Raw genomic sequence first — 24,134 nt, 5'->3', positions numbered from 1 at the left:
ATGGAATGGATTCTTATTTTGAAAGGAATATGCCAAAGCAAACTTTAAATGTTCATGCAGGAGAATTTACACCAGCAATGCACGTTAAACAAAATGCAACCAATAATGGCGAAAAATACTCCCTCAAATACTCAACAGCTCCTCCTGCTGGACAAAGTTCAGTGCGCTCTCTGGACCTGGCCAACATACAGCTTGTGCATGGACCCATTTCAAACACACAAGTAAATGAAGATGACGTGGAAAGTAACAATGAAGTTTTGGGAATCATGAAGAAGCAGAATGAAATAACAACTCTCTTAATTCAGCAACAATGCCTCGCTGCTCTGCCAAAGCGAGAGATCCCTGCATTTGATGGTGACCCATTAATGTACCACACCTTCATAAAGGCATTTGAAAATGGAGTCGAGAGAAATACGGAGAATAATTCAGATCGTCTATATTTCATGGAACAGCACACTAAAGGCCATGCCAGAGAACTGATAAGGAGCTGTCAACACATCAATCCTGACAATGGATACAGGAGAGCAAAAGCTTTATTGAAGGAGCACTTTGGAAATGAACAAAAAGTGGCTGCAGCCTATATGGATAAAGCCCTCTCATGGACCAACATTAAGAGCGAAGATGTGAGAGCATTACAGGATTACAGCCTGTTTCTTCGGGGCTGTTGCAATGCTATGGAGGACGTGCAATATCTACATGATTTGGACATGCCCTGCAATATGCTGAATGTTATAAGAAAACTTCCTTATAAACTCAGAGACAAATGGAGGAGCCGAGCTTGTGACCTGCAAGAACATCAGAGAAGGAGAGCAAAGTTCAGTGACATTGTGGATTTCATTGAAAAACAAATAAGAATATTAACAGATCCAGTTTTTGGCAGTATTCAAGATCCCCCCACAATAACCAGTAAAGTCGCTTTCAAACCAAAGTCACAGCCTCGCCCTAAGGGAGCCAGCTTTGCCACTACAGTGGGTCCCACAGGGCAGAAGGCACAGTATGCAAAGAAGGACGTGAAGGCACCAGAACGAAACACGTGTCTCTATTGTGGAGCTGGACATGCACTGGACATGTGTATGCGGTTGGGAATGATGGCACACGAGAAGAAAATTGGTTTTCTAAAGGAAAAGGGCATTTGCTTTGGTTGTTTGTGTATAGGACACATGAGCAAGCACTGCCGCAAAAGGATTTCCTGTAACAAGTGTAGCTTTAAACACCCTACTGTCCTCCACAAAGAACCTACGTTTAGTGCAATGCAGACTGAAAGGAGTGATGAGGTCTCTGTCGACAATACTCTGGTATCGAGTGGCCTTACAGGGGCTGGGGACCAGGATTGCAAGCTGCCAATCGTGCCTATTCAAGTGAAATCAAAGAAAGGAAGCCAAACAGTCACCACATATGCATTTCTTGATCAAGGGAGCACTGCAGTGTTTTGTACAGAGTCTTTGATGAACAAGCTCAACTTGACAGGAAGAAAAGGAAATATACTTCTCCGGACGATGGGGCAGGAGAAGGTGGTGAAAAGCAATATGGTAAGCAGGCTCGAAGTTGCTGCGCTGGATGGTGAGGAGTTTCTGGAGCTGCCAAAGGCTTACACACAGGAATCCATGCCAGTGTACAAAGGAAATATTCCTACAAAAAAGGATATTAAAAAATGGCCTCACCTGAAACACGTGCACTTACCACAAATCAATGCTAGTATAGAGCTCCTGATTGGGACAAACGTGCCAAGGGCCCTGGAGCCACTAGAAGTTGTGTGCAGTGTAAATGGAGGACCATTTGCAACTAGGACTCTGCTGGGATGGACTGTCAATGGACCACTTGGTGCCAGCAGCAGAGAAACGGTTGCCTGCAGTCAGCCAGAATTAACTGTTAACAGAGTTTCAGTGGTTAATCTGGACGAGCTGTGGCAGCAGCAATTCAAAAATGATTTCCCAGAAAGCACCATGGATGAAATGCCTGCTCTCTCACGAGATGATCAAAAGTTCCTGGAAAGGGTGACGAACACAGTGAAACAAGTGGATGGGCATTATCAGATCAGCTTGCCATTGAAGCAAATAAACATCAAGATGCCTAATAATCGAAAAATGGTTGTGCAGCGCTTATTACAATTAAAGAGGAGGCTGCAGAAGGATCCAACCTTTTTCACAGAGTATATCACCTTTATTAATGAGCTTGTGGCTAAAGACTATGCGGAGAAGGTACCCGAGGAGGAGCTGGACTGTGGCAGTGGCAAGGTCTGGTATATCCCGCACCATGGAGTTTATCATCCGACAAAAAAGAAGCTCAGAGTGGTGTTTGATTGCGGAGCGAGCTGTCAAGGTACATCGTTAAATGCTCACCTCCTACAAGGCCCAGACCTCACCAGCTCCTTGATTGGCGTGGTCACCCGTTTCAGGAAGGAACCAGTGGTGATAATGGGTGATGTAGAGTCAATGTTCCACCAGGTGTTGGTCACCCCCAATGACAGAGATCTGCTCAGGTTCCTCTGGTGGCAAGATGGCGATATGGAGACAGCACCTGCTGAGTACCGGATGAGAGTGCATTTGTTTGGCGCCACATCATCGCCCAGCTGCGCAAACTATGCCCTCAGAAGGTGTGCAGAGGACTACGGGCATCTCTACAGAGAAGAATCTGCACAAAGGCTCCATCACAGTTTTTACGTAGACGATTGCCTCGTGTCTGTGGACACAGAGCAGGAAGCTGTGTTACTATACCAGGAGTTGGTCTCACTGTGTTCTAGAGGAGGATTTACGCTCACAAAGTGGATGAGTAATAGAGCAGCAGTCTTGGATGTCATCCCTGAAAATCACAGAGCAAAAGGTATGGAGATGTTGAATATGGAATTCGATTCTGTGCAAGTGGAGAGAGTGCTGGGAGTTGAATGGTCAATTAAATCAGATAAGTTTAAGTTCAGAGTCCAGATCAAGGAAAGACCACTCACCAGAAGAGGAATGCTCTCGACCATTGTCTCCATATACGATCCCCTCGGCATGCTCAGTCCTGTGATTCTAACTGCCAAGAGGATAATGAGAGATCTGTGCAGGAGAGAAATAGGATGGGATGATCATGTTCCTGAATCCCTCGCAAAGCAATGGTTAAAGCTAGTACAACAGCTTCCTCTGCTGGAGAAATTTGAAGTGGACCGGTGCCTGAAACCACCACACTTTGGAGACGTCTGTACAGCACAGTTGCACCATTTTTGTGATGCAAGTGAAAACGGATACGGAACAGTCACTTACCTGGTATCAAGAAATCCAGATTCAGAACTGCACTCCGCTTTTGTGATGGGTAAATCTCGTGTGGCTCCTCTTAAAACAGTGACTATTCCCAGGATGGAACTCATAGCAGCAACCATGGCTAGCCGAATGGATGTACTCTGGAGGAAGGAGCTACAGATGGAACTTGTCGAATCAGTATTTTGGACAGACAGTGAATCCGTCCTTAAATACATTCGAAATGAGACTTCACGGTACAAAGTGTTCGTGGCTAACCGGGTCTCCCAGATATTGAAAGCTTCCAGAGCTGTTCAATGGAGGTATGTGGATACGGCTAGCAACCCAGCAGACATAGCGTCCAGAGGGGTAAAGGTCGAGGTTTTTGTCAAACACGCTACGTGGCTGTCAGGACCTCACTTTCTTTTACGTCCAGAGAGTGAGTGGCCTGTCAGTCCTCAGGACCTTGGACAGCTCCCACCTGAAGATCCTGAGCTGAAGACAATTACTGTGGTGAATGCTGTGCAGACAGAAGAAGATCCTGTTTCATATCTGATCCAGTACTTCTCCTCCTGGACACGCCTAAAAGCATCAGTGGCGTGGATACTGAGAATTAAAACATGGCTTCTGTCCTGCGTGAGGAAGAGGAGACAATTACATCAGACACTGTCACAATCTGTCCTCACGAAAGAGCAGCAGAAATCATCTGAAGATAAGGAAATGGAGAAATTCAAGAGGACCACCGGCAGGTACACACTGTCGGTAGAGGATTTGGAGAAGGCTGAACTGGCTATTATAAGGTACTGCCAGCAAAGAACGTTTCCAGAGGAACTGGCAAGTCTGGAGAAGAGGCAGCCAGTGAAAGCAACTAGTCACCTTCGTAAGCTCTGCCCGCAGTTCCTCGATGGAGTCCTGAGAGTTGGTGGTCGTCTCAGCAAACTTTCTATGCCTGCAGAGGTGAAGCATCCAATTATACTGGCCAAAGGTCTCCATATAACAGAGCTTCTGCTACAGCATGTACATCGTCAAGTGGGACATGCAGGCCGTAACCACATGCTGTCTAAGCTGAGAGAGCGATACTGGGTAACGGGTGCCAGTACTGCAATAAGAAAGGTGCTGTCAAAATGTATCACCTGTCGCCGCCTGAATGCCCGGCCAGTTCACCAGCAGATGGCAGACTTACCACATGAACGAGTTGTTCCTGATGAGCCACCCTTCACTCGTGTTGGTGTAGATTACTTTGGGCCTTTCGAAGTAAAGAGCAGAAGGAGCATGGTGAAGAGGTATGGTGTCATTTTTACCTGCCTGGCCATCAGAGCCATCCACATTGAAGTCGCTCCATCGCTAGACACTGACTCTTTTATAAACGCACTCAGGCGCTTTCTGGCAAGAAGAGGCCAAGTTCGGGAGCTCCGTTCAGATAACGGCACCAATTTTATAGGAGCAGAGCGTGAGCTGAGAAGTGCTATGGAGCAATGGAAGAAGGAGCAGATCAATCATGTCTTGCTGCAGAGAAGAATAAAATGGAATTTCAATCCACCCACCGGCTCCCATCATGGAGGTGCATGGGAGCGGCTCATAAGATCGGTGCGCAAAGTTCTGAATTCCACATTGAAAACTCAAAACCTGGATGAGGAAGGACTACACACTTTACTGTGTGAGGCAGAAGCAATCATAAATAGTCGGCCGATCACTAAAGCCTCGATGGATGTTAATGATCTGGAAGCATTAACTCCTAATCACCTGCTGCTTCTGAAGAACTCTCCATCGCTGCCGCCAGGAGTGTTCCAGCCCACAGACATGTACGTGAAAAGGAGGTGGAAACAGGTACAATACATGTCCGATTTGTTTTGGAAGAGATGGGTTAAGGAGTATTTACCTCAGCTTCAGGAGCGTCAAAGATGGACAGGAACAAAGAGGAATCTCACAGAGGGAGATCTTGTCCTCATTATGGATAATACAGCTCCACGGAACTCATGGCTGGTTGGACGAGTTATACAAACCTTCCCAGACCGAAGAGGATTTGTTCGCCAGGTGAAGATCAAAACACGGACGAGCTGCCTGGATCGACCAATCACCAAAGTCTGTCTGCTGCAGGAGGCAGAGGCAGATTAGGTGCAGAAAGAGCTCGGTCTCAGTGTGGACTTGTGCACTTTCTCGGGCACTTTTTTGGGCACTTTGTGGATTACCTTTTTTTGTGTGTTTTTTTTTGTTCTACTCGATTTTTCTTGTGGATTACTTTTTTTGTGTGTGTGTGTGACTCTGACAGTCTGCATTTTCAAACCATTTTTTGGTCATTTGGATGTGACTCAATATCTTTTGAATCTATCACTCAAGAAGATTTCAGATTGGACTATTATGGAAATTTAAGGATAGATTATTTGTGGAAATTATTCATGTCTCCTACTAGTCCAACTGTTATTGGTAATTATTTTGTAATAATTAAGGGGCTGGTTGTGTAGGAGCCATAAATGAGGTAATGGGGCCTGTCACTCACGACTGGGTGGTGACGTGCAGGGTTCGAGATCACGTGTTCACGGGCGGAGTTTATATAAGGCTCACCTCCTTTTTTGTGAATGGGAAAAAGTTGTAAGAGAGAGAGGGGGCCGGGGGTTGCCGTAGTTTTTGTTGACCGTTTCGTTCGCTTCATTCATTCAGCACTGGAATACAGCCATAAACGTGTACACTGATCTGAAATGTACTGTATGTGAACCAACGACACTCTTTTAATTAAATGCCACAAAACGCATTTGGTTGAAGTCTGTGCTTCTGTGATAGCCGAGCAGCGCGTCATACAAATAAACCGAACCCAGGGTTTTCCTCTCCAGCGACAATAGGGCTTGGAGTCGCTACAGTCAAATTGCAACACAAGTTGAGGTAAACTCAGATATTATTGGACCTGATGACAGTGTATCAAACGCCTCAAAACCAAAATCAAGCCACAAATCTCGCTCTTCATCACGTGCATCTTCAACATCATCTGCCTACATTAAAGCACAGGCGGAAAAGGCTGCACTCATGGAAAGAGCTGACGCCTTGAGGAAAAAACATGAACTTGAAGCCCAAGAGGAGCAATTGAAAAGAATGAAGGAACAACTGGAACTGGAGACTGAGCTGGCAGCAACAAATGCAAAAATCAATGTGTTAAAAGGGAGAGACGGTTCCAGAACATCTGATGGAATGAACTCTTACTTGATAAAAGCAACGACTCAAAAGGAAGGATCAACTCAGTGGAAAGCACCTACAAGTGAACATCAAATACAACAAGGACAGGATCAATGGAAGGAAACTGAATCTTTCTCTCAGCAGCAGGTTGTTAAACCAAAGCAAACAACTTATGGACCATTAATAAAAACTCATATGACCCATATAACCCAACACTCTCTTCCCATGCATAAAGAACAGACCTATATGAAAGAAGGTGAGCAAGAGTATGTTCATCATTCACAACCTATATTTAATCCAAACAACCAAGGTGATATCTGTGACATCATTCAGAGACAAAATGACCTTACTGCTCTTCTGGTTCAGCAAAATCTCTCTTCCACCCTGCCATCAAGAGAAATTCCTGTCTACGACGGCGATCCATTGCTGTATGAAACTTTTATCAGGGCGTTTGAAAGAGGAGTGGAACAAAAGACACAAGATCACAGTGACTGCTTACATTTCCTAGGGCAATACACAAGAGGGAATGCAAAAGACTTAGTCCACAGCTGCCAACATATGCCTCCAGCCCAAGGCTATCAAAGAGCAAAACATCTTCTTAAAGAACATTTTGGAAATGAATATAAAATTGCCACTGCATACATGGACAAAGCATTTGCCTGGTCAGCAATCAAATCGGAGGATTTAAAAACATTACATGCATTCTCGTTGTTTCTCAGAGGATGTTGTAATGCAATGACACATCTCAGCTACATGGAAGAAATGAATGTTGTTTCCAATATGAAGACCATTCTTCTGAAACTGCCTTATAAGTTGAGAGACAAGTGGAGAAATAGGGCATGTCAAATACAAGACCAGCAGGGACATCGAGCACAATTTTCAGACCTGGTAGACTTCATAGAGAAAGAAGTAAAGGTGCTGTCAGACCCACTTTTCGGAAACATCCAGGATCCAAAGCCAGTTATAACTGTGAAAAGCTCTGCTTCATTTAAATCAAGAGGAACGTCAGGACCAAGAGGAAGTAGTTTTGCAACAACTGTAACACCTATAGAACCACAAGAAAATGTGACAACAAATGGAAAGGAAAGAAATGCTTCAAACCCCAATTATCAATGTTTATTCTGCAATAGGAGTGGTCACACATTGGTGCAGTGTCCACAGATGAAGAGGAAAACGCACAGAGAAAAAATAGACTTCCTAAAGGGAAAGGGAATCTGTTTTGGATGTTTGAAAATAGGACACATGAGCAAAGACTGCAAGAGTCGATTGACATGTGACGTGTGCAAACAAAATCATCCTCAAATACTTCATATTGAACAAAGGCAAAAGGAGAAGAAACTTGAACGTTCAGAAATGAATGAGAAACCAACCGTGGGTAATGCTGTTCTCTCACCTCATACATGTGGGCATATTGGGGCCGGTGACGAAAACTGCATCTTCTCCATTGTACCAGTACAAGTAAAAAGCCAAAAGGGAGATACAGTGCTACAAACATATGCATTTTTGGACAATGGGAGTACATCTACCTTTTGCACAGAAAGTTTAATGAGAAAACTAAATATAACGGGACAAAGAACCAATATTCTTTTGCAGACCATGAACCAAGTGAAACAAGTTACCAGTTATCATATCTCAGGTTTGGAAATATCTAGTCTGGAAAAAGACAATTTCATTCTATTACCTGATGTGTTCACACATAGGACTATGCCTGTTTCTCAGCTCAGCATTCCCAGACAAGAAGACCTCATAAAATGGCCTTATTTGAAGGATATCACAATTCATGAAATAAACTCTGGCATTGATCTTCTTATTGGGACAAATAATACAAAGGTATCAGAACCTTGGGAGCTGGTTAACAGCGAAGGAGATGGACCATACGCAGCAAGGACCCTACTGGGGTGGGTCATTTATGGTCCACTGAGAGGAGACATCATTAGAGACACAAATGGCCATGCTGCTGCTGTCAATCGAATATCCATTGTAAAGCTAGAGGAGTTGTTAATTAAACAGTACAACCATGACTTCAGTGAAACCAACAAGGAAACAGAGGAAATTTCTAGAGAGGAAGTAAAATTCTTGGATACTGTGAATCACTCTGCAAAAATGACGGACGGACACTACTGTATAGACTTGCCTTTCAAACAAGAAAATCCCAGCATGCCGAATAACCGTTGCATTGCAGAACAACGCATCCAGAGTCTGAAACGCAAATTTGCCAAAAACAAGAACTTTCATGACGAGTACACATCTTTCCTCACAGAAATGATAAACAATGGTTACGCTGAAAAGGTACCACTAGATCAGCTGAAGGGAGGTGATGGGGAGCTCTGGTACATACCACATCATGGGGTGTATCACTCAAAGAAAGGAACCTTGAGGGTGGTCTTTGACTGTGGTGCAGTCTTCAAAGGAACATCACTGAACTGCCAACTGCTGAAAGGTCCAGATCTCACCAACTCACTCATTGGAATTCTCATCAGATTCAGACAAGAACCGATTGCTTTGCTGGCTGACATCAAAGCAATGTTTCACCAAGTTAAAGTACCAGAGAAACATACAGACTATCTAAGATTCCTCTGGTGGCCTGACGGTGATGTGCAGCAAGATCTTGTTGAATACCGGATGAATGTACATCTCTTTGGAGCCGTGTCATCACCAAGTTGTGCAAACTTTGCATTGAGAAAGACTGCTGAAGACAATAAAACTCACTTTCCAGCAGAGGTAATAAACACTGTACTCAACCACTTCTATGTTGATGATTGTTTGAAATCCACATCCTCAGAACAGGAAGCAATTAAAATGGTAGGAGACTTGACAGCCCTTTGCAGAAAAGGAGGATTCATACTGTCAAAGTGGATCAGCAACAATCGTGCTGTATTAGCATCCATCCCACAAGAACACAGAACAAAAGAAACCAAGGAGTTGGACTTGGACAAGGATCATCTGCCACTGGAAAGGGCATTGGGATTGCAATGGTGTGTTGAAACAGATGTGTTTAAATTCCAAATTACTGCACAGGAACGACCATACACAAGACGTGGCATCTTATCTGTGGTAGGCTCTATATATGACCCTTTAGGTTTTCTATCACCATTTACTTTGCCAGCCAAACTGTTTATGCAAGAACTCTGTAAGAAAGCCCTTGGATGGGATGAAACCATACCCCAAACCTTCTGTCAACAGTGGACAGGGTGGCTTGCAGATCTTAAAAAGATGGCAGAGTTCAAAGTGGATCGATGTATGAAACCGACAAACTTTGGTCAAATCAAATACGCACAGCTGCACCATTTTTCAGACGCCAGTGAATGTGGGTACGGCACAGTGTCATATCTAAGACTGGAAAACAATAAAGATGAAGTACATGTTGCATTCATATCAGGAAAATCCCGAGTTGCACCTTTAAGACAGATAACAATTCCCAGAATGGAGCTCACAGCTGCAGTCCTCGCTGTTCGAGTTGACATGATGTTGCAAAGAGAATTACATCTTAAATTGGACGAATCCATCTTCTGGACAGATAGCACAACAGTGTTAAAGTACATAAACAACGAGACAAAACGCTTCCAAACATTTGTAGCAAACAGGATTTCCGTTGTCAGGGATGCTACTGAAGTTACACAATGGAGGTATGTTAACACAAAGGAAAACCCTGCAGATGAAGCCTCCAGAGGACTAACAGCAGAGCGCTTCTTAAACTGCAGGCGATGGATCAAAGGACCAGAGTTTCTCTGGAAACAACAACAACAATGGCCAAACCCTTACCTGGAAACTGCAATCTCTATTCATGATCCAGAAATCAAACAGGACATTACAGTAAATACCATTGTCACCAATCCATTGAATCCCACAAACACTCTGATCAACTATTTCTCATCATGGAGAAATCTCACAACTGCTGTAGCTTGGTTTCTTAAAGTAAAGACAACCCTCTTACAGCTGACTCAAAAAAGAAAGGAGGTTCAGACCATGGTGAGTGGCTTTGAAAGTAACCCCTGCAAAATAAAGGAGAAAGTGGAGAAGGAAATGAAAGTCTTTAAAACAACGCTCCATGGACAGTGTCTATGTCCTGAAGATCTGGCACAAGCAGAAAATGCAGTAATTTCTTTCAGTCAAAAAACAAAATTCAAGGAAGAACTTTCTGTCCTAAAATCTGGTAAAAATGGTGTCAAAAGAGGCAGTAATTTGTACAAACTGGATCCTGTGCTGGATAATGGACTTTTAAGGGTAGGTGGTCGACTGAACAAACTAGCGATGCCTGAGGAGTCAAAACATCCAATTATCCTCACAAAAGACCTTCACATATCCACTCTGTTGTTGAGACATATCCATGAACAACTAGGCCATGCAGGAAGAAATCATATGTTGGCTCGCCTCCACAAAAAATACTGGATTATCAAAGCAAACTCTGCTGCAAGAAAAATCATAACAGATTGTGTTGTGTGTAAAAGACAGCGAGGAAGAATTGGACAACAAAAAATGGCAGATTTGCCCCTCGAGAGGATTCTGCCAGATAAGCCTCCATTCACAGATGTAGGAGTGGACTACTTTGGTCCAATAGAAATCAAAAGAGGACGAAGTCTTGTGAAACGGTATGGTGTGATCTTCACCTGCATGGCAAGCAGGGCAGTACACCTTGAAGTTGCACATACACTTGACACAGATTCTTGTATCCATGCATTAAGAAGATTCATCTGTCGACGAGGTCAAATTTCAACATTAAGATCAGACAATGGCACAAATTTTGTGGGAGCAGAAAGAGAATTGAGGGAAGCATTGAATGGCTTGAACCAGGACAAGATCCATAGTGCTATGCTTCAGCGTGGGATAAGGTGGTGCTTTAATCCCCCAGCAGGATCCCATCACGGCGGTGTTTGGGAAAGACTGATCCGCATGGTTCGACATGTGATGCGCTCTGTTCTTAATCAACAAATTCTTGACGATGAAGGACTGCAGACTTTCATTTGTGAAGTTGAAGCGATATTAAATGATAGACCCATAACCAAAATTTCTGACGATCCAATGGACCTGGAAGCACTCACCCCAAATCATCTTCTTCTGTTGAAAACCAAGCCAGTACTACCACCTGGACTCTTCGTAAAGCAGGATCTATACATTAAGCGCAGATGGAGGCAGGTGCAGTATATGGCAGATCTCTTCTGGAAACGGTGGATACAGGAATACTTGCCATTAATTCAAGAAAGACAACGATGGTCTAAAGAAAGAAGAAGCTTCTCTCCAGGTGACATAGTTGTGGTGGTTGATTCCACTGCACCACGAGGTTCCTGGTTACTGGGCAGAATCCTGGAGACTAAATCAGATGCACATGGTTTGGTGCGCACAGTTAAATTACAGACAAAGAGCAGCATATTGGAAAGACCAATAACAAAGATTTGTCTGCTCCAAGAAGCTGTAACAACAAGGACTGGTGGTAAAGACCAGATCCCAACAGGTGCTATGTTCTAGAACCTCTGGCCCTAAAAGATGAAAACACTAAAAGGAAGAAATGTACAGTGAAGAATCACTGCAGAAGATTACATGCCAACACATAGTACATGCTTGTTTGAAAAGATGTTAAAAAAAAAAGAAAGGAAAAATGTACTGTTTATAGCTCCTTTAACTTTTTGTTATTGTAATTGTTTATTTATTTAAAACAATTAGGGGCCGGTGTGTAGGAGCCATTTTGTGTTTATTGTTATTGGCATGTTATTTAGTTTAAATATTTCTTGTATATTATTTTCCACTAGGGACACTGAAGGCACGGGGGTGTTTATATAGGAGCATAGGTGACAGGAAGGGGAGGGAACAGGTAGGGGGAGCACAAACAGTTCTCACCAGACCAGCAATCACCACAGACCAGCAATCACGTCAGACCAGCACTCACGTCAGACCAGCAATCACCACAGACCAGCAATCACCACAGACCAGCAACACGTCAGACCAGCAATCACGTCAGACCAGCACTCATGTTACCACCAGCACTAAGAAAAACCAATGGAAAATGGTATGTTTTGTTCTCATTTTATCATCATCAATTCCCTACAATAAACCGTCAAGTCAACAATAATTACAACTGGACTGTCATGATTTGCATCTGCGTCAGAACTTCATCCCTGCCTGCCTGTTAATGGCAATCAAATAAAAGGACGGACAAATTGGAAAATTGCCATTACAGATTCTAAATGTGCATTGTGACATTTAGTTATATAACTACATTTTATAATGAAGACAACAATCTTCTCTACCTTGCACACATTTCAACATAAGAATGAATTTTAGTATTTTATTGCATTTTCTGCTGAAATTCTCACGACCACAACTCGTCCAGTTCTGACTGAATGTATGTTCTGATTTAAACAGAGTAAAATGAAAATATTCAGGAAAACTTACTTACTCGCTTACTTACTGTCAGAAAAACGTGCTGTGTGCTTTTATTTTGAAATACAGTAAGGCCCTTCTAGTAGATGTACAAAGTTAGGCACAGAAACAGGAAGTGGTTAGGGATCCCAAAGTGAGGTCAAACAGCTCAAAGGAACGGTAACAGAGGTCGATGTGTGACGTCATCAGGTGGATCTGACTTTGTTCAAGTGAATAAAGATTCACAAATACAAGTAGAAACAACAACATGTTATTTAAGAAGCCGGCTTTATTCAGTCACACTCACGAGTGCCTCCCCGCGAGGTTTTTTTAACTGACGTCATTACAGCACGCAATCCTGATTTTCGCTGCTGCCGAGGAGACGGGAAAAATTGTGTAGTACCGAGTCTGACCTTCACCCTATATGGAAATTTAATAACAGTCTTCTTGATAATCAAGTTTTTTGCAATGAGGTCATAAAGTTAGCTCAAGACATTTCTGAAATGGAAATGTCCTCTGTTAGTAAATGGGAGTGGTTTAAATTTAAAACTAAAGAGTCTGCAATCAAAACAAGTAAATATATCTCAAAACTTAAGAAAGAAAAACAACAGGTGTTGATAAGTGAAATAAACAATTTATGTCAGAAAAAAGATCAATCAATGGAAGAACGTGTCAAGTTAAATAGCCTCCAATCTGACTTGGATAATTTATACTTGGAAAAAGCAAAAGGGGCTTGTGTACGTTCTAGAGCTCGTTGGTTAGAGGAAGGTGAAAAAAATTCTTCATATTTTTTTAATCTGGAAAAGCACAGACAAGCAAAAAAGAAAATTCGGAAGTTAAACATCAATGATGTCATTATAGACACTAAAGACCGAGTTGAGAAAGAAATAGGAGATTTTTACAGTAATTTATACAAATCCAATTTTTCAGAAGAAAGCTGTGCTCCACTTTTTCAAAGAATAAATGAACATAAGAAAGTGATGGATGCCGATTTTAAGTTTGCGTTGGAGGATGATCTCAAAATAGAAGAATTAGATGATGCAATTTTGCGGATGTCTAAAGGGAAGTCACCAGGTGTTGATGGTTTAACCGTTGAATTTTATATATTGTTTTGGAAAGATATCAGAGAGATGTTGTACAATGCTTTTATAGACTGTATATCATCTGGGCATCTGTCACCAACTATGAAGCAGGGGCTTATCACCCTAATCCCAAAACCTAATAAGAATACACTTCTACTGGACAACTGGAGGCCAATAACCTTGTTATGCAATGATTATAAATTATTAGCACATGTATACTCTGACCGTTTAGATGGGGTTTTAACTGAGTTAGTCGATGAATGTCAGTCCGCTTTTGTAAAGGGTAGAAATATTCATAACCACACCAGACTGATACTTGATATGTTAGACTACAACCATTTTATTAGTACAGAAAGTTATGTGTTATTTCTAGATTTCTACAAGGCCTTTGATAGCATTGAACAGCCCTTTCTGTTGAAAGCGTTAAACTTTTTAGGTTTTGAAGACAAGTTCTGTAGCATCATTAAGATGCTCTATACTGACATATACAGCTGTGTTTCCCTGAACCCTGGGATGACCCCGAGATTTAAGGTTCTTCGAGGCATAAGACAGGGCTGCCCTATCTCTCCTAAGCTTTTCATTTTAGCAACTCAGCTTTTAACTATTCTTATTCAATTTTCTCCCGAAATACAAGCTATTTCAATCTTCGACAAAGAATTTAAAATAAGTCAATTTGCAGACGACACATCTATTTTTCTAAAAGATAAATCAATGGTTGATAAAACACTCAATACAATCTCAGATTTTTCAAATGCTTCAGGCTTATCCCTTAACATAAATAAATGTGAACTACTTCCCATACATACAAGTTCTGAAACGACAATTGCTTCCATTAAAGTGGTATCAGAAGTAAAATACCTGGGAATAACATTAACAAAGAACCTTCTTAGAAGAGAAGACATGAATGTGTCCAACCGGATATCAGATACAAGAAAGTCTCTTAGTCATTGGCTGTCCAGAGACCTTACTATTTTTGGCAGGGTTATTTTATCTAAAGCAGAAGGTATCTCGAAACTTATTTATCCATGCCACTCCCTGTATATTTCCTCCAACAATATTAATAAAGCTAATTCAGTGATTTTTCAGTTCATATGGAGAAACAAGACTCACTACATTAAAAGGTCCCAGCTTGTTAAAGACTATGATAAGGGTGGTGTCAATGCTCTTGATTTTCAATCACTAGTTGGCACGTTTAAAATCAATTGGATTAAGTCCTTTTTGTCCCAACCAAACTCTATGTGGTTTCATATTCCTAGATCTTTGTTTAGTAAAATAGGCGCTTTAGACTTTCTTTTAAAATGTGATTTTGAAGTGTTCAAAATTCCACTAAAACTGTCTAATTTCCACCGTCAGGTTCTCCATTTTTGGAAAAAGATATTTACTCATAACTTTTCTCCTCACTGTTCAACTCTGTGGAACAATAGGGTAATCACGATCAATAGAAAATCCGTATTCAAGAATGATTGGGTTGAGAGAAATATTATGTTTGTTACTGATTTATTGAATTCAAATGGTGACTTAATAGACTATACATCCTTTGTTAACAAGTTTAACTTTACTTGCGGTCTTCGTATATTTAGTAAAATTTCTAAAGCGATTCCCTTACCATTAATCCAGATAATCAAGAACACCTTAATGTACGCTAATGTTAAGGCTGTGTTACCAAAATTGATGATTGATGGGTGTGACTTGTGTGATAGAAAATGTAATAACAAAGTTATTCGGAATATCCTAAAATCTCGTTTTTTCCATGATTGCCACAGAGGGCCGCTTACTAGGTTTCCAGAGAAAATTGAACTTTCTGTTCTGTCTAAAGCACATTCCAAATATATTAAGATGCCTGTTCTCCCTAAAGTGAAAGAAACCCATTTTAAATTAATTCACCAGATCTATCCAACTGCTACTTTTCTTCAAAAAAGGTTTAATTTGGAGGTGAACCCTTCCTGTGCTTTCTGTGGTGAATCTGAAGAGACCTTAGAACACTTGTTTGTACTCTGTCCTGTGTCTCAAATATTTTGGGTCAACATTAGAAGCTGGTTATCGCTAAAAATTGACGATATTCCTTCTTTTGATTTTTTCAGTATTGTTTATTTCATGGATAATCTAAAGCCTTCTGTTACTGACATGGTAAACGTTATTTTACTCATGTGTAAATATCATATTCACTGTAGTAAGTGGAGAAATAGCAAACCCTCCTTTGACTGGTTTATGAATGATTTCAAATATTTTTACTTGTCCCTGAAAAAAGTTAAATCTAGCAGGATTGCTAGGAAGATTGGAGCTGATTTGTCTAAATTCTGTTTGTTTTGATTCCTGGCCCTCCTCGTTGTTGCTGTTTGTAATTTGTTTTCCTTTTTACATTGCTCCAGTTTTGTTGTCTGCTCCTTTAATTAATTTGCACTTAATCCCCCCTAGTCTTGACTGACGTTTTTGAATGTACTTGTTCTGTATATTTAGCTATTGTTGCTCATCCTTTTAAGAGTTTGTTGTGTCTTTTTGTGTATGTTGAAATTTTCAATAAAGTTGAAGGAAAAAAAAAAAAAAAAAAGAGGAAACGGGAAAAAACTATGGGAAAAACCATACACATAATATATGTATAGGATCTATGGTTTTTCCCGTCTCCTCGGCGGCAGCAAAAATCTGTTTTGTATTGGAGTTTCAAAAGATTTTGTCAGATTTTTTTTTAATGACAATTTCCAATAAATGCCATAAAATGCCTTTTTTTTATTTTTTATTTAATTGTCATGTTTATTGTTATTGTTTCGTGCTTTTTTTAATGCACTGCAGGTTTGCACTGTGGGTTGATGGGATTTCATCTGTGCTGTATGTTTAACATGTTCTTGTGAAATCCTCCTGTTTTGATTGGGTTTCTTCCCGACGGCCCGTGAGCCTCGGAGGTCAGCACTGACCCATCGCACTACGGCACACTGAACAAAGAAACAGATGTTCACAGCTCATAGCACGAAGCAGCGACAGTAGAGGGGGAGCTGTTAAGGGCTTGGTACCTAATTATCCTAGGGGACGGGTATTTAGATCATCCTGGCAGCGCTCAGATGGACCCTTCCTCCTTGGCTGGGTGTTAGATGATTTTATTTTGAGCTGCGATCTTATAAGAAATATTAGACTAGAGGTGGGAAAGGAGGTCGCCCTCTGAGTTCTAGGAAATAGTAGACTAGTTAACTACAGCAGGTGATGAACTTCTCTTACCTGCAATAGGACCTTCATGCCCGTGGAGGACGCCCAACACTTTGTAGAGTATTTGACATCTTTGATAGATATAGTGACTCTAAAAAGATCAAATATGGGACCTTTAATGTCCTATAAATATGAAGAGAAAACACCGTGCTACAAAGTACTTTACTTTAAATGTCATTGAACACACTCAGAGCAAATATGTTCCAACAGTTTCTGTGATCACTCCTAACGTTTGACTCCTGAATGAAATTTACATTTTCACTACAAGTTCAATGAAATAGAATTTTATTTAATTAATGGATTTATTCAAATAAAATGACATTTATGAAATCAATTTAAAAATCAATACTTTGATATAATTTAATAATACCGATAAAAAAAATGTAATCAAAATAAAAAATATGAAATGTATTTTATGTTTGTATGGACTTTCTGAGTGTCTGAGTGGCACGGAAACACAGGAAGTGACATCAGCGCAACAGACTACAAAAATAAAACAAGCTCTAAAATAAAATATAAAAAAGGAAAATATAATAAACATGTAACACGTATCAAAAAATGTAAATAAAAGGATGGATATTTTGGTGAAGTATGTCAATAAAGTATTTTAACACACCTGTTAAACTTATTTAGTTTTATTTTATTAAATTCTGTGTTTATATTTTTGTTCTAAATAAAAGGCAATAATAATAATAATAGTTATGGCACTTAAATTAGTATGTATTTATTATTTAGAGTAAAATATTTTACAATAATAGACAAATATATTTAAATCATATTTATATCTCAGACTTTATTTTCATTCTTCCTCTTTGTGTAAAACTGCTGAGTCATCGTTAAACGTAGAGTAATAAAATAATGAAACGAAGAAATCAGTCATCCATTAAAGCTGAGCCTGGATCAACAGCGCCCCCGTGTGGCTGAAAGGAGAATCAGAAACATGACAGGTTAGGGTTAGGATGTTCACAAACATCCAGAGAACTTCAAACATCCCAGAAGAGATTCAGGATCCTTCTCGGAGCGACTCGGAGCCAGGAAGAGACGCAGACCTTATCTTTCGTTTACACCTCAACCGATTCATTCACCAACCCAAACAATCTTCCAATATTAGCACATCCAGTGACTCAGAGCCTCGGACCATACAGGAGGCTCGTCCTCTGAAACCTTCAGACTCGGAGCCTTGGACCGTACAGGAGGCTCATCCTCTGAAACCTTCAGACTCAGAGCCTCGGACCGTACAGGAGGCTCGTCCTCTGAAACCTTCAGACTCAGAGCCTCGGACCGTACAGGAGGCTCGTCCTCTGAAACCTTCAGACTCAGAGCCTTGGACCGTACAGGAGGCTCGTCCTCTGAAACCTTCAGGCTCAGAGCCTTGGACCGTACAGGAGGCTCGTCCTCTGAAACCTTCAGGCTCAGAGTCAAATGGAGCTTTGAACTCGTACCTTGAGTGTGTCTGCAGCATGGCTGGCTGCAGTTGGCTCGATGTTGGGGACGGAGAGTATGGCGCACAGCTGAGCCTTCTTCTTCTCCAGAGTGTTCCTCAGCACCTCCACCTTCCTCTCCAGCAACATCGTCTTCAGCCCGGCTTGCTGCTGTGCATCCAGTAAGGCCGCCGTCTGCTTCCTCTTCAGCTCGTCGCGCTCCTGCTCAACCTGCCGGAAAACAAAAGGCTCCTTTACAGAGAGCTGGCAGGCGGCGTGAAGGGAAAAGTGGTGAGTGTGGTTACCTTCTGGACGGTCAGCTCTAGCTCCAGCTTCTCCATGTCCAGCTCATCCAGCTCCTTTTCCATGACCTTCACTCGCCCTCTACTTTTCTGTCACACACATCAGCAGCCTTACTTTGAAACCACTTCATGACATCACAAAGGGCAGTAGCCCCTCCCCTTCATGACATCACAAAGGGCAGTAGCCCCTCCCCTTCATGACATCACAAAGGGCAGTAGCCCCTCCCCCAGGTGGCTGTTGGTTGGTGCAGTGAACGTACCATGATCTGGCTCCAGTCCTTGTCCAGTTTTTCCAGATGCTTCTGGAGCTGTGGGAGCTTCTGCTGGGACTCCTGCAGAGCCGTCTGCAGACCATCCTTCTCCTGCCTGTCTGCTGCCAGCTCCCTCTCCTCTCTGTGCACCTCCTTCTTCAGCTGCTCCTGCTCCTCCTAAAGGACCACACACACACACACACACACACACACACACAGTGTCTTCTCCTGCAGGACCACACACACACACACACACTCTCCTCTCTGTGCACCTCCTTCTTCAGCTGCTCCTGCTCCTCCTAAAGGACCACACACACACACACACACACACACACACACACACACACACACACACACACACACACACACACACACACACACACACACACGGTGTCTCCTCCTAAAGGACCACACACACACACACACACACACAGTGTCTCCTCCTGCAGGACCACACACTCTGTCCCACAGCTTCTCAGATTATCAGGGGGCGGGGCCTCCTCGTCGATACAAAGTGGAGGCTTACTACAACACTACTGCAGTGTCCAATCAGAATGATCCTCAGTGGAAAAGGGGGCGTGTCTGTAAGTAGAAAGCCTTCTGTGCTAAAATCAGAGACTTGAGACAGGAGGAGCACCCTGACCCGCTGCTCCTGGTCCCATGCTGCTGGATTCTAATAGATAAGAGTCCGTGGTGGATTGTGGGAGATGAGAGCGTGTGGCGTGGGCGGCGTGTTGGGCGGCGTGATGCCTTTGTGTCACCTTGTGTTGCAGCAGCAGGCGCCGTTTCTCCTGAATCTCGGAGAAGATGAGGACGGCCTGTTTACGCTCTCGGTCCTGATCCTCCACCTGAGTGGCGACGCGACTTTTCCATCGCTCGTCCACCTCCTGGATCTCCTCGCTCTTCTCTTTCTCGTGCTCGTCCAGCGCACGCTGCCTTTTCTCGTGAAAGTTCACCGCCATGTCTGTTTGGAGAAAAACACGGGGACGGTTTGACGAGACAGGCCGGGGTTTTTGTTCCCAGCTCAGAAAACAGGATGTGTGCTGGTTCACCTGTGATCCTCTGCTGGTAGTCGTTGTTCAGCTCCATCAGCTCCACCTGATGCTTCTGTCCGGACACGGAGAGACGACACCTTCAGAAATACAACACGCCGCAGGAACCAAAGCGTGACAAACAAAACGCCGCCTCACCAGTTTGAGCTCCTTGATGCGGTTTTCGTCGTCTAACTGCTTCTTCCTGTCGCTGGCCCGCAGGCCGCTCAGCTCCCCCCGCAGACCCACCTCCGTCTGCATGTTCTGGTTCTGGATCAGCGAGGCGGCCGTGACGGCGTCCACCTTCAGGCCTGACACGATGGCGTGCTGTTCGGCCCGGACGTGCTTCAGCTTCTGCTTGTGCACCTGAAGGGGGCGGCGTTCAGGTGTGACGTTAAGGACTCACCTCTTTGAAAGGAGCGGTAACAAGAGACCATGCTGCGTAAACAGCTGTTTGGATTCCAACCTGCAGCCATCGCCTCTGTTCACGTGGCGTGCATCATAACCGAGGCAATCAGGCTCTGTCAAATTATTCATTCCCCCCCGCTGAATTTCAACAATTAATCCTGAATAATTCCATTGTTAGTGATTTTATTTTGAAAGGTTGTGCTTTCTTGCTTCACTTTGCTGTCTGATTCAACCCTGCTTTTATTTTGAAATTAAGTAAGGATCTCCTGGTGGAATGAACTGAAAACAGCGACTTTGATGTGACGTTACTTCCTGTTTAAAGAAATGTACTGGTTGCCTGTTCAGACTCCAAACACACTCAAAGATGGTGGAATCACATGTAGCTCAACTGTGTGTAGGTCTGTGCAGCTCACATTGATCTCCACCCGGTGGCGCTCCTTCGCCTCCTCCTTCTCCCTCCGTCTGACCCTCAGCCTCGCCTCCACCTCCTCCAGGCTCCTCTTGGAGATTTCCCAGGATGCCTGCATCTTGTCCCTCTCCAGCTGGCAGTAGCTCCTCTCCTCCCGCTCTCTGTCCAGCTCCTCCCGGAGGCGAATGATGTGCTCCTCCAGCTGCGGGGGGGGGGGGGGGGGGGGGGGGGGGGGGAGAGAGGCGGCCAATCAGAGCAGACTACAAATACTGACAGTGTGAAGCTCAGAGGGAAGTTCTGGGATCTGTTCACAATGAACCGTCGAGCTGCAGAAGTTCACATCTGCACGGGTTCAATAAAGACAAATAATCAAGTTCTCTTCTCCCCACATGAACCTTCCACTATCACAGCTGCATCTAACCCTAACTGCTGAGGTGCCCTCGAGCAAGGCACCAGAGAGTGTGTGTGTGTGTGTGTGTGTGTGTGTGTGTAAACAGAATTACCCTCAGGAGTGAAATGAAGTATATCCAAATCTAATCTGCTGTATTTTCTACAAAGACACAGGATGGTTCCTGTTTCTGTCAGGACATCATCAGCGTTCTTTGCTCAGCTTACAAGGAGCTGAATTCAGTTCAGTCTGCTCATTCTAACTTGTGACTGTGACCAACAAATGATAGATACCTAAATTCCTCAAGGTGTCTGCTTTCTTTAAGTGAAGATTTCAAGTGTGCGTGATACTTTTACAAAGTGTGACTTAAAGCATCTTTAGAAGCTGCAGAGAGATGAAGTCAGTGTGAAAGGACTGAAAGAAGCTGCAGAGAGAGGAGTTTGGCGTTTCATGCAACTCTTTAAAACCTAACTCTGAAGAAGATGCTAACGTTAGCTTAGCATGCAGCAGCAGCAGCTCTGACCTGATCTTTGGACATCTCTTTGGTTGAAAGTCCGTCCACCACCGCGGACTGTTTTCCCTTGGAGGCTTTCTTCTTGCGTTCAGCTTTCTTCGGTGGCTGCAAAATGAAACACAGAGCAGCTAACCGTTAGCTGACTCTGACTGATGCTAAGCTAGCACATTGTAAACGCTATTTCTGTAACTTCTCGAGTTTTTCTCACCATCCTGCGGCTTCGTGGATCCTTGTTGTCACTTTAAATCACGGTATTTAAATCAGCAGAAAGTACGAGCTGCAGCTTCACGACTCTGTTAACTGCAATAAACGAATGGGCGTTGTCATGGCAACGGCGTCTCTTGAAAAATGCTTCTTCTTTATTTTAAACAAAATTAAAGGGAACTATATTGTATAATAATATAATACGATTATGGTAAATAGAAAATAAATAACAATAAGGAATCATTCTGAAATGTAAATTGAAATGAGATTCACGTGTGTAGGAGCAGATTATTAACACAATATGCAGGGTGTGTGTGTGTGTGTGTGTGTGTGTGTGTGTATGTGTGTGCGTCAATTAACGGGTGTCCCACATTTCTATATAAGGTAGGAAGCTTTGTTACTGGTCAGGTGTTCCACCCGGAAGGGCAAAACAGTTTTGGACCGCTAACGCTCAGGGAAAGCACGGTTGCCTGTGGTGATGTTGATCTGTGAAACAAGTGAATGGAGAACTAAATGGATGAAAATAAATCAATGGCATGATCAACAACAATGAATCAAGTGGACTTTAATTCATGAAACAAGGTAACAAAGCAAGCGAGTCAATTAGTAACCCAGGTGCAACACCTCAGTGACTTAAAGCGTCGGCTTAGCCTCTACAATCAAAGTCAAAAACTGTTAAAACATATTGGGAAGATCTATTATTGCTGGAGCCAAAGACAATTCGTTTCGTGCTATTGGGGCACGCGACAAGGTTGGGAGCTTCAGTGAAAGTTGAATGTTTGGAGCGGTGCATCAGCTGATTGTCAAACTGCACGCCTGAGTTGAGGCCTGCCGAAGAGGAGAGGCTGTGCCGGTAAAGACGTGGAAGAGCTCGTGGCTGTGCCGGTGAGAAGAGCTCGTGGCTGTGCCGGTGAGAAGAGCTCGTGGCGGTGCTGGTGAGGACGCGGAGCTGCTCTTGGCTGCCGGTGAGGACGCGGAGCTGCTCGTGGCTGCCGGTGAGGACGCGGAGCTGCTCTTGGCTGCCGGTGAGGACGCGGAGGAGCTCGTGGCGGTGCTGGTGAGGACGCGGAGCTGCTCTTGGCTGCCGGTGAGGACGCGGAGCTGCTCGTGGCTGCCGGTGAGAACGCGGAGCTGAAGGTGGCTGTGCCAGTGAGGACGCGGAAGAGCTGATCGTGGCTGTTTTGGTTTGATCTTCGGAAATAGGTATGTGTAGCGCTACCAACAATATAGATGGCCATCTGAGTTATAAATGTGTGCACACATAATTGCGTAATTCCAATGCATTGGTCGCGGAAGAGGATAAACATTTAACTTTGTATCAATTGACTTTTTGCGAACTGTCGGACTATTAAATATGGATGAATGTGCGGAGAATGTTGACACACCGACTGGTGTCAATGCGCTGCCTGGTGCCGGCGAACCGGGCCCTGCGGTCAGCTGCAGTGACACACGAACAAGCAAGCGGGTTGTCAAACTTTCTGCTAAAGCTCTTGCTGATAGATTAGACAGATTGCAAACTAGTAGAAAGTCTAAACTTAATAAAGCAAACGGTTTAAAGAAAACGATTCAAGGTTATATGCAATATTATAAAACATCCGAGGTACAAAAATCTATTGTTGGGTTTATTGAATTGTGTGATGAAATACGGTGTATACATGATTCTATTTTATGTTTATTGCCACTGGAGGAAAAGGAAAGACATGAAACTTGGTTTAAGGCGAAAATGATGTTCAATGATGAATTTATTGACAATGTGGAAGAGGGGGTGAAAACAAGTGGAACATATGTGTCTGAAAATGGTGTTGAAAATGATGATATTGGCCCAAATGATAGTGTGTCTGATGTGGGTAAATATTCAAACAAAAGTTACACCAGTAATAAGTCAAGTACCACTTCTTCTACACAAATAAAAGCAGCAGCAGAAAGAGCTGCACTTGTTGCCCGAATGGAAGCTTTAAAGGAACGACATTCATTGGAGGAACAGGAACAAGAAATAAAAAGGAAAAAGGAAAGGCTTGAGATGGAGACTGAACTGGCTGCATCTAATGCGAAGTTATCAGTTTTGGAAGCTTCGGCTGGACAAGGTCTCTCTCATGCACCAACAGATGGCATGAATTCTTATTTTGAAAAGGAAAAAAGAAGAGTGCAACCAGTCAACACGCTCAACCCTTTGGCCAAAGAATATGAGCATGACGTAT

At 43.0% G+C, this 24,134-nt stretch overlaps 2 protein-coding genes across 2 annotated transcripts; both read right to left on the bottom strand.

The window, feature by feature from the left end:
* Positions 1-17,775: 17,775 nt before the first annotated feature.
* Positions 17,776-18,959, bottom strand: LOC306830862 (dynein regulatory complex subunit 4-like). Its single transcript, XM_079354573.1, has 3 exons — positions 18,735-18,959; positions 18,451-18,660; positions 17,776-17,928 (listed from the first exon to the last, which is right to left on the bottom strand). Exons 1-3 carry the CDS (start codon positions 18,795-18,797, stop codon positions 17,881-17,883), a joined length of 321 nt encoding a protein of 106 aa, XP_079210699.1. The 5' UTR covers positions 18,798-18,959; the 3' UTR covers positions 17,776-17,880.
* A 634-nt stretch (positions 18,960-19,593) lies between these two features.
* LOC306830566 (dynein regulatory complex subunit 4-like) lies at positions 19,594-22,020 on the bottom strand (the record flags this gene model as incomplete). Its single annotated transcript, XM_079354138.1, has 6 exons — positions 21,941-22,020; positions 21,742-21,837; positions 20,835-21,032; positions 20,173-20,379; positions 20,035-20,089; positions 19,594-19,946 (listed from the first exon to the last, which is right to left on the bottom strand). Exons 1-6 carry the CDS (start codon positions 21,941-21,943, stop codon positions 19,594-19,596), a joined length of 912 nt encoding a protein of 303 aa, XP_079210264.1. The 5' UTR covers positions 21,944-22,020.
* Between the last annotated feature and the right edge of the window lie 2,114 nt (positions 22,021-24,134).

Source organism: Symphodus melops (genome assembly GCF_947650265.1).
Source record: "Symphodus melops genome assembly, chromosome: 10".
Taxonomy (NCBI): domain Eukaryota; kingdom Metazoa; phylum Chordata; class Actinopteri; order Labriformes; family Labridae; genus Symphodus; species Symphodus melops.
The sequence above is the reverse complement of the archived record's forward strand: the minus strand, read 5'-3'. Positions and strand labels throughout refer to the sequence as shown.

Excerpts from the sequence above, each read along its gene's own strand:
- LOC306830862 (XM_079354573.1), bottom strand. The coding sequence starts at position 18,797 with ATGGAAAAGGAGCTGGATGAGCTGGACATGGAGAAGCTGGAGCTAGAG. Across the intron at positions 18,661-18,734 it reads TAGAGCTGACCGTCCAGAAG|GTTGAGCAGGAGCGCGACGA; the intron begins GTAACCACACTC and ends GTTTTCCGGCAG. Across the intron at positions 17,929-18,450 it reads ATGCTGCAGACACACTCAAG|CCACACGGGGGCGCTGTTGA; the intron begins GTACGAGTTCAA and ends TTCTCCTTTCAG.